The 14,390-nt window shown below is 53.5% G+C and overlaps 1 protein-coding gene across 1 annotated transcript; it reads left to right on the top strand.

Annotated features, from left to right (window-relative positions):
• Nucleotides 1-4,932: 4,932 nt before the first annotated feature.
• Nucleotides 4,933-13,967, top strand: SHD (Src homology 2 domain containing transforming protein D). Its single transcript, XM_069589419.1, has 6 exons — nt 4,933-6,365; nt 7,593-7,698; nt 7,778-7,966; nt 10,619-10,742; nt 12,188-12,307; nt 13,579-13,967. The coding sequence occupies exons 1-6, from the start codon at nt 6,066-6,068 to the stop codon at nt 13,763-13,765; spliced, it is 1,026 nt and encodes a 341-aa protein (XP_069445520.1). The 5' UTR covers nt 4,933-6,065; the 3' UTR covers nt 13,766-13,967.
• Nucleotides 13,968-14,390: the final 423 nt, after the last annotated feature.

Raw genomic sequence — 14,390 nt, 5'->3', positions numbered from 1 at the left:
GGTAAAGACAGATCGTCCAGGGCTTCTGCAGCGGCCCAGCGCTAGCACCCGGCACGTTCACTGCTGAGGGCCCGGGTTCAATCCCTGGTTGGGGAACTAAGATGCCATAAACTGTGCAGTGTGACCAAAATTTAAAAGTAAATTAGAAAAAAATGAATAAGTCATCTAGTTTAAGTAGTTGTGAAAAGATACTGGGTTAGGAGCTCTCTGGCTCATTTTTTAAAATTATTTTATTTATTTGGGTGATCAGGTCTTAGTTGCGGTGCATGAGCTTAGTTGCCCTGAGGCATGTGGGATCTTGGCTCCCCAACCAGGGATCAAACCCTCATACCCTACATGGAAGGCAGATTCTTAACCACTGGACTACCAGGGAAATTCCTCATTTTGATTGATTCAGACTGTTTCTGGAATTCCCATTGCTCTCCATTCACTGCAGTTTTTGCCATGTATGTGCACCATCTGTTATTTACTTAGTATTATTAAATGTTAACCTAACTTCATCCTAAAACACAGGTCGCCAAACTACAATCCACAGGCTAAATCTGGCCTGTGGCCTGTCTTTGTAAATAAAGTTTTATTGGCACACCAACACACCTATTTGTGTGTATGTCGCCCATGACTGCCTTTGCTCCCTGGTGGCAGAGGTGAGTGGTTAAGACTGATTCTGTGACCTACAGAGCCAAAATAGGTGCTCTCAGGTACCATAATAGGATAAACAAATGATACTAGAGGTGGTGCTAACAATGATACGATTAAAGCAGGATAGGAACGTTCTGACGGGGCTACCTTAGGAGTTACGTGTACTGCCTGTGGCTCCCTGTATTGGTTACCTAATGCTGTGTAACAAATGATCCCCAAATTTAGCAGCTTAAACAGGAATCTGGGTGTGGTTTCACTGGGTTCTTGGCTTCAGAGTCCATCACAGATGCAGCTGAGATGTTGGCCAGGGTTGGGGTTTCATCTTAAGGCCTGACTGGGGAAGGATCCACTTCCAAGCTCACCCATGTGGTTGTTGGCAGAATTCACTTTTCAGCAGAGGCCACCCTCAGTTCCCTGCCTGCATAGAGCTCTCCAATGGCTGGCCTCCTAAGGAGGAGAGTCTGCTAGAAGTGACAGCCCATCACCATTGCCATGTTCTGCTGGTTGGAAGCAGCCACACAGCGCCACTCCCCCATGTTCCAGGGGAGCTGCTCACATGCTGGGTGCGACCACCAGGAGGCTGGGGTAATGGGGGCCACCCGTGGTGGCTGAGGCCAAAACACCTAGGGTCTACCTGCAGACCCCTCAGGCTTTGCAAGGGTCTGTGTGTCCCTGGCACCTGAGACCATTCTTGTATTTTGTAGGTGTTCATTGAATGTGTGTGGCCTGAGTGGGTGTCTCCTCATTCACTGAGGAGGAAATTGAGGCCCAGGGAACCACATGTTTCTGCCCGCTCTCTGCCGCCCTCCCCTTTCCACCATGCTGGAATTGTTTCATTCTTATTTTTCCTGCAGGGCTTTACGCTTTGTTCTCCCACCCATGTCCTGAAAACAGTTTGGCTCTCAGCCCCCAATTGCCTTGCTGGGTTTTCCAGGGTAGAGTGGGCAGAGGGACTGCATAGCAACACATTGGGGTCTGTCCTGTGTGCTGACCTTCCAGGGCCTCACCCTGCACCCACTGCCTGCCTTGAGCCTGCCTCCCCCAGACCATCTCCCCCTTTTAATCTCTGGAGCCTGCCCTTCCCCCGTCACTGCTGACAGTCCCATTCCCCACAGGCTCCATGTCTGTCATCTGGTCCTTGGGAGCTGTCAGGCCTCATCCGGAATCTCCTCCATCAATTCCCCGGGGGGCTGCCTGGCTGCCAGAGCACATCAGAGGGACCGGGGTTTAGGGGTGGCCTCTGCTCTGCTGGAGCCCCCGCCTGCCTGAGCCTGGGCTCCACGAAGAGACAAGGGCTGCTCCTGCTTCCTCTTGCTTCTCGAGCTCCCTACACGCCCATGCCCTCAGGCACGTGAGCTCCCCATTTCACAGAGTGGGTGAGGGGCAGGACCTGGCTTTGAAACCGCAAGGCTCGGAGGCTACATCTTTGATCACCAGGACCTATAGACTGGGAGCTTCCAGGGGCTGGTCGGTGCCTCCCCCATCAGGTTGGAGGTGGGCCCTGCAGGGCCACGTCTCCATTAGACTGAGAGCCCTTGAAAGCCAGTATGTATTTCCCCCATCAGACTGGGTGCTTCAAAGGGCAGGATCATGCCTCCTCCATCAGACTGAAAGCTCCTTAAGTCAGAGCCATGCCTCTCCCGTCAGACTGGGAGCTTAACACATGCATATATCTCCTCCATCAGACTGGGGGCTTCCCAGGGCAGGACCATGTCTCTCCCATCAAACTGTGAGCTAAGAAAGGCAGGACTGTGTCCAGGAGATTCTGAGGGCAGAGGTCATCTCTCCTATCAGAGCCCCTAAGTTGAGGCGACATCCCCTCCATCAGATCGGGAGGTTTCAAGCCCCGTCATGGGTCACCCCCCACCCAGTTCCCTAGTGCCTTGGCTCCCATCCCCACCGCAGATACGGGGACCCCCAGCCAGGGTCTTCCTCTTGCTTCTTCCTGGTGTCCCAGCCACCGTAAGCATATATTGAGCACCTACTGTGTGCCATACAAGGAAATATCATTGGGTCATAAAAAGAAATGAAATGTGGGCACGCCATAATTTGGACGAACTTTGAAAACATGATGCTCAGTGAAAGAAGCCAAGACAAAAGGTCACACAGTGATTCCATTTGTATGAAATGTCCAGAACAGGCAAACCCCAGAGACAGAGAATGGGTTGATGGTTTCCAGGGATTGGGGGCGGGGGGGGGGGCATCTGGGAAGAACCAGAAGTGACTGCTAATTGCAGGTGGAGATTTCTTTGGGGGGTGATGAAAATATCCTGAAATTACTGATGGTCACACAGCCTTGTGAACATACTAAAAACCCATGGAAATACAGTTTGAGTGGGTAAATTGTGGGGTATGTGAATTATATCTCAAAATCTTTAAAGCACCCAAAACAGTATGAGGCAGTAAGCGCTCAACAGTGGCTGGCCATTGTCCCATTTCACAGACAGGAAAACAAAGCCAGGTTGCTTAACGTGAGGTCACATGGGCTGGGATTCCAGAAACAGAGCGCCACCTGAGAGGAGACCCTGAGAAACCATCTCTCAGACCCTCAGTACTGGGGGAAGGGAAGCTCCTTCAGCCCAGGACCCCAGACCACCCACCTCCTTGCATTTGTCCAGACGGTGCCCGCCTCCTGGCTTGGCTTCCTTGCTCCCCATTCCCTTAATTGAAAGGCAAAACCCTAGAGGTTATGCGGCTATTCAAGGTCACACTACCACAGGGTTGTGGGACCCCTAGCCCGGCTCTCCCCTTCATCCACCACCTCTCACTCCTCCCCAGCCTCTCCCTGCTCCTGCGGTGGGAGTTGGGGCAGCCCCAGGAGAAGCCGGCTCAAAAGCACAGGGAAGTCAAACGCCGTTTGATTCTGCCTCCAGGGCTCCTAATTGCTATTCCTGACACACACTGTAATTAGAAGGCCCCTTTCAAATATTTATACCTTAGACATCGTGTATTTATCTGACAGGGAGAGGACTTGGATTTGATGAGATCTGTCAACAGCTCATCCTGGAGCTGGGGAATTGCCTTGCGGCTGACAGAAAACAGGACAATTACCCGATGTGCTCCCTGGCAGTCCCCAGGGATGCTGCCTCGTCGCTGAATGCTGAGGGCGGGCTGGGGTGTGAATGCTCTTTGGGGAGATTGGGGAGGACTAAATTCAACAGGTTTGTGTCCAACGACTCAGCCAAAGCAGGAAAGGGAAGGAGAGGGCATCCAGACACCCCTGCTGCTGTGAGGGACCTTGCCTTGCTGGCTCTGGACCTCAGTTTTCCCATCTGGAAAATGGGGCTAACAGTGCAAGGGAGATGGAGAATCTCTGACTTCATGAAGAGACCTGATGGTTGTTGAATGCCACTCCACGCCAGGCCATATCATGGCACCTGGGCAGAACTAAGCTGTGAGGTGTCTCTCCCTTCTCTGTTCTTCCTCAGTTTCCCCCCGGGGGGGGGGGGTTGGCGAAAAATAAGTCATTCCCTCCTGGCAGTCCTTTTCCCGCTCTCTGAGGGTTTCCTATTGGAAGCCTCATTTTTCAAATCAGGAGAAATTGCCCAGGCCGCACTATTCTGAAGGGAGGGGGTGCAACTCTGTAGCAGTGTTAGTCTATTTCCCCTCCCTTCCAAGCTGCGGGCACCCGCCCACTCTAAGGGGCTTGGAGGAGGGAGCCTGAGGTCCTATCCTTCCTGACTACCCCTCTCTTATTCTTCTATTAGGGGTCCCTGAATAAGCCCCTCTATGGGGAAAGAAAAAAAAATGTGTTTCTTCTGGGACTGGTCAGCAGCTCCCTGGGCTCTCTCACTCCCCCCAAATCCCTCAGTGTCCTCGCCCCCAGACAGCTGCAGCTGCCAAGAGGCAGCCAAACCAGGCGAGACACCCCCCCCCAATTCTGCTCCCTCCCTCCCTCCACCCCCAGAAGCCACAAAGGGACAGATGCTGAAGACACACGCCAGGCACTGATACCATCTCCCTTCCCCTGGCCAGCTGTCCCAACCCCCTTCCCCCATCCCACAATGGTTCCCCTGGGGAGAGGGGGACAGAGGAAAGCCCTCTTGGGGGAGGGGAAGCCAGAACCCCTTCCTTTCTGTTCCCCCCTACTTCCTCCGGCGTCGTCGTCAATATCCATTTTAGCCAATGACCTCTGAAACAATTTCCACACCCCCATTCTCCCGGTCAGTTTCGCTGCCAGACCCTGGTTCAATTTCAACTCTCAATAGTGGTCACTCTCACCCCCTCTGCTGGCCAATTTCACCCCTCCTCGCGGTCAAGTCCAGCCCACCCCTTTTCCTGGTCAATTTCCACCTCGCCTTCCTCTCGTCTTCCCCACCTCAGCACCTCTTGCTCTGCAGAGCAAGGTCAGCGCCTGTGGGTTCCCGCCTCCCGCGCTCCTCGCTCGCTCCTGCCAGCCTCGGTCCTCCGGGTCACTGTCTAGCCGCCGCGGCCTTGGCCCCAGCGACTCCCGCTCCGCATCCCCCCTCCCTCTGCGGGCAGCGGCTCTCCTCCCTCCCCAGAACAGCTGAAGGTCTCAGTCACCTCGGAGGGGAGCGGAGGGGGAGGGGAGGGGCGGGGGAACCCTCGTGGGGGGAGGCGGGGAAGCCTTGACGTCCCTGCCCTGGACCCGGCCCGGGGCTGGTAGGGACTGGGGCGCCCGCCCGCCCGAGCGCCCCCTCCCCAAAGTCCCACCTCCCGGTCGCGCGCCGGCGGCGGCGGTGAAAGTCTCTCCGAAAGCGTGAAGGGGGATTGGAGGAGATTTTATTTCCCTTTGTGCCCGTGACTCGGGCCGGATCGAGGCGGCGGGGCCGGGGACCCCGGGCTTGGGGCTCCCCCTGGAGCGGCGAGGAGCGCAACAAAGGATGCGCCCCACCGGGGTCACCGTCCCCGCGACCCAACTTTGCGCGCGGCGCCCGCGCCCCCGGAGAGCCCTCTCGCTGCGTTGAGAACCCAGGCGTCCGGGCTGAGCCAAGGCTGGGGGCGTCCGCTGGCGGCGCTGTCCCCGCCCTCGGCTCCCAGGAGGGGGATTCCAGGGCTCCCAGGAGGGGGATTCCAGAGCTTCCCGGAGGCGGCGGGTGTCCGCGCCCCGCACGAGACCGCTCTGCCCGCGGAAACTCCGCGCGCTTCCGCGGATGCCCCTGGCTCCGGCCGGACTACCCAGCGCTCGGGGTTCAGGGCCCCGCGCGACGCCCGCTTCCCACGCCGTCCTTCCGGAGCTGGGCTAAGGTGCAATTTTGCTCCTCCTTTCCCCTCCCTCCTCTTGTCTCCTCCTTTTTCTCCCCTTTTCACCCTCCTCTGAGCCCAGCCAAAGGGCACACCTGATCTTTCTCCTCCTCCTTCCCCTCCTACCTTTTCCCTGGGGGCCCTGCCGAGGAAGAGGGCCCAGAAGAGGGCATGCGGGCCCCTCGCTGACAGTGTCCAGGTTTGGGGTGACACGCGCTCAGATGGCCAAGTGGCTCCGAGACTACCTGAGCTTTGGCGGTCGGCGGCTCCCTCCGCAGCCGCCCACCCCCGACTACACCGAGAGCGACATCCTGCGGGCCTACCGCGAGCAGAAGGATCTGGACTTTGAAGACCCCTACGAGGATGCCGATAGCCGCCTAGAGCCCGATTCCTCCTCGGGGCCCGGGGACTCCAAGGGCCCTGGAGACGCGAAGTACGACTCTCCAAAGCACCGGCTCATCAAGGTGGAGGCAGTCGACATTGCCAGAGCCAAGGTCTTGCTGGGAAGCCCCGGGGAAGAGGTGCGTGGCTAAGCCCCCTAAGCTGGGTGGGCCCCCGAGACTGGGTGGGGAGGGCCAAGCTGGCAGCCCCCCCTGGGTTTCGGGGAGCTTGTCCAGGTGTTACCCCAGGGCAGACCAGGGCACCAGCCCACTTCCCCCAGTCCCCCACCTGCTCTGCAGTTTGATGTCTGTCTCCTTTCAATGCACAGTGCTGGCTGCCCGCCTCCCTCTCTCATTGGCTTTGTACCCCTTTCCTCCAGCTTCCTAAGTCTTCCCTTCTGGATCCCTTCCCCCAGCTTCCCTTCCTCTTACAAGCTGAAGGGATCTTCCTCAAACAGATCTGAGTGAGTCGGTTTCCTATGGGGCACTTCAACATCCTCACCGCCCCTCTCCACCCTTCCTCTGTTACACTCCCATTTTACGGAAGTGGAAACTGAGGCTCACAGAAGAAAAGTGACTGGCCCCAGGTCACAAGCTTGTTTAGAACTTGAACCAGACTTGCTTCCAATGCCCATACTTTTTTTTTTTTTTCCTAAATGATCAGAAGGTCCACCATACACCATCAGCAGAGACAGAAAAGACTTCAAGGGGAATTATGGGAGGCTGTGTCTGGTAGCTGGGCTTCTCTGGCGGCTTGGATGGTAAAGAATCCGCCTGCGATGCAGAAGATCCGGGTTCTATCCCTGGGTCGGGAAGATCCCCTGGAGAGGGAAATGGCAACCCACTCCAGTATTCTCACCTGGAAAATGCCATGGGCAGAGGAGCCTGCCTGGTAGTGGTTAGTGGCACAGAGAAAGGTAGGAGGAGGCAGGGACTCGGGGAAGCAGACAAACTAGGATCAAACCCTGCCTCTGACTTATCAGCTGTGTGACCCTGAGCAAGTCACTTGCCCAGTATGTGCCTTGGTTTCCTCATCTATAAAATGGGGATAAAGTACTTACTGAGTGTTGGTACTACCAGTAAATATATTTGAAGTCTTTCAGAACAGTATTGGCACCTGATAAACATTAAAATGATTGAAAGAGGGAGGTAGGGGTCAGAGGAAGAGAGGAAGGGATGATCTACTTGCAAACACTTGTGGGTGGAAAAAAAACCACTTGCTTGGACAGGGTGTGTCAGATAGATCAGAGACAGCAGGCAAGAGGTGTACTGTACCCATGCTGGGCATGCTGGGCACAGCATGGGTACCCAGAGCTAGGCTTGGTCCCCCTGAGTCCTTGACCCCCTCTCTTGCCTTTCTCTGGCCAGTCAAAAGTCGACACCGAGTACTCGGACCCCTTTGATGCCCAGCCCCATCCACCACCCCCAGATGATGGCTACATGGAGCCCTACGATGCCCAGCAGGTCATGAGTGGTGAGTGAGCAGGGCTTGGAGGAAAGGTGTCAGGCTCCCAGGTGGGAGTGAGAGCTGACCAGTGTCCTTGGCCTCCCAGAACTGCCATGCAGGAGGGTGCAGCTGTATGACACCCCCTATGAGGAGCAGGACCAAGAACTGGGAGATGGGACCCCTTCAGGGCGGAAACCTCGACAGAGTCGGCTGCCCCAGGAGGATGAGCGGCCAGCAGACGAGTATGACCAGCCCTGGGAGTGGAAGAAAGACCATATCTCCAAGGCGTTTGCAGGTGATTCTCTTACCCTGATTTCTGAAGATCTGTGTCCCTCTGTTTTCTGCTCTGGTCGTATCCCCTGTTTCAACGAACAAAGTAAACCACCATCACTTGTCACTGTGGTAGTTTGTTAATTCTCACTTAAGTGTGAATGACTGATAAGTCATAAGTCATAAGTTTCTTTTTCCAGGAGAACCTGTATCTTCCTTGGAAACTGAAACCCCTTTAATTAATTAATTTATTTTTATTTTATCTTATTTTATTGACTATGCCATAAGGCTTTCAGGACGTTAGTTCACTGACCAGGGATTGAACCCAGGCCTTTGGTAGTGAAAGCATGAAGTCTTAACCACTGGACTGCCAGGGAATTCCCTGTAACCTCTTTTCAAGTGCAATGGAATCTACTCATCTGCTTACTATAGTGCAGGAATAGGCTTTGGTGTCAGGACTGGGTTTGTGTCTCTTATGACTTTATCTCCCTGAGTCTCAGTTCTCTAACTTGTACCTATTGAGTAGAGCACTTGTAAACGGAGTGCTAAAGCACTCAATTACACGGGAGCTATGGGAAGAGAGCAGCATTTCTTAGAGTCAGTTTCTGAGTTGGGTGAGCTTGGACAAGTCTCTGAACCTCAGTTTCCTCTTCTGTAGAAAGAGGAATAATAAGGTCACTTAGGGCTTCCCTTGTGGATCAGCTGGTAATGAATCCACCTGCAATATGGGAGACCTGGGTTCAATTCCTGGGTTGGGAAGATACCCTGGAGAAGGGAAAGGCTACCAACTCCAGTGTTCCGTCCTGGAGAATTCCATGGGCTGTATAAGTCCTTGGGGTCAGAAAGAGTCGGACACGGCTGAGCAACTTCCACTTTTCACTTTCAAGGTCACCTTTAAGAAATAAACTCCAGGAAGAGTTGTGCGAACGCAAATCTGCCCAAGAAGTTGTATAATTGTGAGGGAAATTGGAGCTAGTGCCTCAGTCTACCAGTCTGTATATCAGGGGCGGTTGTCTAGCTCTGGGCTTTCCTGGTGGCTTAGATGGGAAAGAATCTGCCTGTAATGCAGGAGACCCAGGTTTGATCCCTGATCGGGAAGATCCTCTGGTGAAGGAAATGGTAACCCACTCCAGTATTCTTGCCTGAAGAATTCCAAGGACAGAGGAGCCTGGTGGTCTACAGTCCATGGGGTTGCAAAGAGTTGGACACGACTAAAACATCTATTTCTGCTTTATTGACTATGCCAAAGCCTTTGACTGTGTGGATCACAATAAACTGTGGAAAATTCTTCAAGAGATGGGAATACCAGACCACCTGACCTACCTCTTGAGAAACCTATATGAAGGTCAGGAAGCAACAGTTAGAACTGGACATGGAACAACAGACTGGTTGCAAATAGGAAAAGGAGTATATCAAGGCTGTATATTGTCACCCTGCTTATTTAACTTCTATGCAGAGTACATCATGAGAAACACTGGGCTGGAAGAAGCACAAGGTGGAATCAAGATTGCCGGGAGAAATATCAATAACCTCAGATATGCAGATGACACCACCCTTATGGCAGAAAGTGAAGAGGAACTAAAAAGCCTCTTGATGAAAGTGAAAGAGTAGAGTGGAAAAAGTTGGCTTAAAGCTCAACATTCAGAAAACAAAGATCATGGCATCTGGTCCCATCACTTCATGAGAAATAGATGGGGAAACAGTGGAAACAGTGTCAGACTTTATTTTGGGGGGCTCCAAAATCACTGCAGATGGTGACTGCAGCCATGAAATTAAAAGACGCTTACTCCTTGGAAGAAAAGTTATGACCAACCTAGATAGCATATTAAAAAGCAGAGACATTACTTTGCCAACAAATGTCTGTCTAGTCAAGGCTATGGTTTTTCCAGTGGTCATGTATGGATGTGAGAGTTGGACTGTGAAGAAAGCTGAGTGCCGAAGAATTGATGCTTTTGAACTGCGGTGTTGGAGAAGACTCTTGAGAGTCCCTTGGCCTGCAAGGAGATCCAACCAGTCCATTCTAAAGGAGATCAGTCCTGGGTGTTCTTTGGAAAGAAGGATGCTAAAGCTGAAACTCCAATACTTTGGCCACCTCATGCGAAGAGCTGACTCATTGGAAAAGACTCTGATGCTGGGAGGGATTGGGGGCAGGAGGAGAAGGGGACTACAGAGGATGAGATGGCTGGATGGCATCACCGACTTGATGGCCGTGAGTCTGAGTGAACTCCAGGAGTTGGTGATGGACGGGGGGGGGCCTGGCGTGCTGTGATTCATGGGGTCGCAAAGAGTCGTACACGACTGAGCGACTGAACTGAACTGAACTGAACTGAGCGACTAACACATTCTACATTCTCTATGACTTGGCCAAAATCTCGCGGAACTTCCCACTTGCCCCTCTGGCTACGTCCCCTGCTCTCTGATTTATCATTCAGGGAACTGGCCACCCTGCCATGCTACCAGATCCAGGAATGACCACACCCCTTTCTTCTGAAGGCTAATTGGTTGCTGGTGTACCAAACCCTCCCCAGCCTTAAACCCAACCCCTCTTCTTCTGGATTCTGATAGGTTGCCCTAGGCTGGCACCGTCTTCCTACTGAAATTCCATTGGCTTGCTCCTATCTCACCCTCTTGAGATAGGTGGGACTTAACCATTTTCTCTTTAAACCTTCTCCTCCAGTTCAGTTTGACAGTCCAGAGTGGGAAAGAACCTCGGGCTCGGCCAAGGAGCTCCGGAGACTGCCGCCCAGAAGCCCCCAGCCGGCAGAGCGCGTGGACCCGGCCCTGCCCCTGGAAAAACAGCCGTAAGTGAGGAAGCTGAAGATGGAAGAGCCGGGTTGAATCCCTCCCTTCCCCATACTAGTAACAGATTCCTCGGACCAGGTGGGCTGGAGGAACTTGGATTCATTCATTCACTTCATTCTTCGACTGATCTTCACTGACCGACAGAGCCTGCTGTGTGCTAGACACCCAGCTTGGTGCATAGCAAAGCAAGTGTCTCCCCTCCCTCTGGCCTCAGATTCTGGGTTCAAATCCCTTCTCTGTAATTTTTGGCTCCGTGACCTTGAGCAAGTCACTCAACCTCTCTGAAGCTCGGGCTCAACACTTCCAAGAGAGTGCCTGCCTCACACAGAATAGGGATTTCCTCCCTTTCCTTGGGTGGGATTTATAAGCCTGAGAGTGAAGAGACAAAAATCATTCTCACCCCCAAGAGATCTTGCGGTGAAAGTGGGAGGATCAAGATTTTGAAGGAGTTCCAACTTTAGGCTGGAATGAAGCTCACAAGCTGTGAGAGTCTGGGTGTTCTGTGTTCCTCTAGCCTAGATGTTCCTCAGAGAACTCCCTGGGCCCTGAAAGCCCAGTCCTGTGAGTACCAGGGTGTGTTTAGCACAGCCATTCCCATACCTCTTAGGTGGCTGATACAGGACTACCTAATTAACACAAGCATGGGGTATTTTCTTTCAATACAAACAACTTCTTGGTGCTCATTGGTCTTTGACACTTTGCTCCCTCTGTTTGAGCATGTTAAAGAAAAATATTATGTAAAGAATGTATAGGTAGGTGGGGATATGTTGCTGTTGTTCAGATGCAAAGTCGTGTCTGACTCTTTGTGACCCCATGGACTGTAGCACTCCAGGCTTCCCTGTCCTGCACCATCTCCCAGAGTTTGCCCAAGTTCATGTCCATTGAATCGGTGATGCTGTCCAACCATCTCATCCTCTGTCCTCTTCTTCTTCTGCCTTCAGTCTTTCCCAGAATCAGGGTCTTTTCCAATGAGTCAGCTGTTCGCATCAGGTGGCCAAAGTATTGGAACTTCAGCTCAGCATCAGTCCTTCCAAAGAGTATTCAGGGTTGATTTCCTTTAGCATTGACTGGTTTGATCTCCTTGCTGTCCAAGGGGCTCTCAAGAGATGCAGGATGCAGCAAGCCTCCTGAAAGTGATGTGCAAGTGATGCAAGTTGGAGGGAGGGGTTGAGGACACCTGGGCACTCAGCTGAGAGAGGCTGCAAAGACCAAAGTCAAGGGTACATGTTGAACTGGAGCAGCTGCAGGTGGACCTGGGTTTACCTGCCTCCCAGAGAGACCCTTGTCTGCCTGAAAACCAAGTTCCTCTTGAGAAATCCAAGGGAATTTGTCTCCCTTGTTTGCCTGGATGTCACAAGTCCTTGAATGAGCTGTGCCTGCATCCAGCCCCAGGATGTGTTGGAAGGGGGATTGCCTTCAGGAGACATCTGTCCCCACCCCCTAGGTGGTTCCACGGCCTGCTGAGTCGGGCAGATGCTGAGAACCTCCTGTCGCTCTGCAAGGAAGGCAGCTACCTTGTGCGGCTCAGTGAGACCAGCCCCCAAGACTGCTCCCTGTCCCTCAGGTGAGACCCCAATTCTCTGGAGGGACAGAGGGTCACAGGACTGCATGCCTTCGACTGTCAAGCTTTTGACTGAATTCAGCTGGAGAAGAGGAGTGTGGCTTCAGGAGCCAATGGGCGGGATTTCCAGGGCAGATGGACAGAGCTTTCAGGCCAGGGGGTGGGGCTTATGGGAGCTGTTGGCTGAGCTTCTAGGTCAGAAGGCAGGGCTTTCAGAGAGGGTACCTGCATGATTCCGACTGAAAATGAGCTCCCTGTCACTGGAGGTATGCAAGAAAATGGAGAGGAAGTCATATAGTAAATCCAGAACTTCAGTGAGATGAGGAACTAGGTGTCCAAGTTTCCTCTGGACTCCTCCCAGGTTTAAAAGTGTATCCATTTGTGTCAAACCAGGGCCAAAATCTCAGTGGCCCTGTAGACGTTTGAATTTGATACCCTGGTTCTATGTGCTTCTCTGCCTAAGATTCTAAGTGTGTCTGATTACAAAACGCTCCTAAGATTCTACCAGATTTCTGAGTGTGAGATTCCTAAAAGGTCAAGATTGAAGAGGGTTTGGAAGTAAGTTCATATCCTGCCTCTGCCACTTCCTAGCTGTGTGACCTCAGCTAAATCATTCAGCCTCTCTTGGCCTCGGTTTCCTCATCCGTGAAACAAAGACGATAACAGCATTCAGTTCGTTGTAATACTACAATTAAAAGAGGGGGGAAAGTGAAAAAGTGTTGAGAAGAATGCCCAAGAAACAGGAAGTGCTTAATTCATACTAATGATGGTGATAGGACCATTTCCAGGTTCTATGTCATTCACCTACCAGAGATGTAAAGGAAAGGGACCCTAGGGAATTCCCTGGCTGTCCAGTGGTTAGGACTCCATGGGTGAGGGTACAACTGGGGAACTAAGATCCTGCAAGCCTCGTGGAAAAGCCAAAAGCAAAAAAAAAAGGCGGGGGTGGGGGGAGTTGGAGGTCCCTTGATTGAGGGTAACCAGGATCGGTAGCACAAGGGGTAAGGAGGTTTGGAGAGAAAGTGCCTTCTGTGTTCTTGGGGAGGGACCTCCGACTGGGAGGAACTCCAGCCTGTCTTCACAAGGGACAAGCACAGAAGGCATCCCACAGTGTGGAACGAGTCGACAGCTGATGCCAAGTGGCTGTTAACCAGAAATATTTGGGGATGCCAGGCTCGGGTTCCTAGGGTCATCCAGGGAGTGGCTTTAGGTTTGGAGGGTGTGGGCGGGCTTGAAGTGCTGGGTACCCTTTCTGACCTGACCCCTGTCCTCAGGAGCAGCCAGGGCTTCCTGCACCTGAAGTTCGCGCGCACCCGAGAGAACCAGTTCGTGCTGGGTCAGCACAGCGGCCCTTTCCCCAGTGTGCCAGAGCTGGTGCTGCATTATAGCTCCCGCCCGCTGCCCGTGCAGGGTGCCGAGCATCTGGCCCTCCTGTACCCGGTGGTCTCACAGACTCCCTGACTGGAGCCTCAGCCCTGTATGCTGGGCCGTGGGACCCCCAATCACTGGCTGCAAATGCTGGAGGTCTTTCCAGCCCCGGGGGAGGCTGGATGGAGAGGCCTCTGCTCCTCCAGGCCCTGCGCGGCCCCCTTCTGGGTTCTAGGGCCCAGCACTGTGTCTGGAACCCCTCCTCTGGCCTGGCAAATAAATAAGTTATTGTGTGTTTCAAGTGTTCTTTCTGAGAAGAGGGAGCTCAGCCCCTGAAGGAAGAGGGGAGGCAGCCCCGTGGAGGGGAAGGGTATCCCCGGCTCTGTGTTTTGGGGGTGGAGCCAAGGTTGGAGCCTGAATGGCTCACAGGGAGGGACCAACATTCAGAGAGCTGTTGACAGGCAGGGAGAGAGCGGTATGGAGGCAGATAAAACCTGGAGACAGCAAAGACCGGCTGATTAAAAAGACAGCGAAACCGAGGGGGCAAGGCTCTCAGGCCAACCCTGCCCCCACCCCGCCCCTCCTTCCTATCCTGGGCCTGTGGCCACGGGCTGCCGAAAAGGACATCTGTCCCCATGGAAACAGCAGACGTGGGGGAAGGGAGCCAGGCTCAGCTGGTGTCACTTCAAGGTGATAGTCCCGGGCAGGAGACCCTGGG

The sequence above is a fragment of the Ovis canadensis genome, chromosome 5 (assembly GCF_042477335.2).
Source record: "Ovis canadensis isolate MfBH-ARS-UI-01 breed Bighorn chromosome 5, ARS-UI_OviCan_v2, whole genome shotgun sequence".
In the NCBI taxonomy this organism is placed as follows: Eukaryota; Metazoa; Chordata; class Mammalia; order Artiodactyla; family Bovidae; genus Ovis; species Ovis canadensis.
This window is presented reverse-complemented; position numbering and strand designations above follow the sequence as displayed.

Coding starts and splice junctions, on each gene's coding strand:
- SHD (XM_069589419.1), top strand. CDS start 6,066: ATGGCCAAGTGGCTCCGAGACTACCTGAGCTTTGGCGGTCGGCGGCTC. Junction 7,967..10,618: donor TATCTCCAAGGCGTTTGCAG/GTGATTCTCTTA, acceptor CTTCTCCTCCAG/TTCAGTTTGACAGTCCAGAG. Junction 10,743..12,187: donor CTGCCCCTGGAAAAACAGCC/GTAAGTGAGGAA, acceptor CCCACCCCCTAG/GTGGTTCCACGGCCTGCTGA.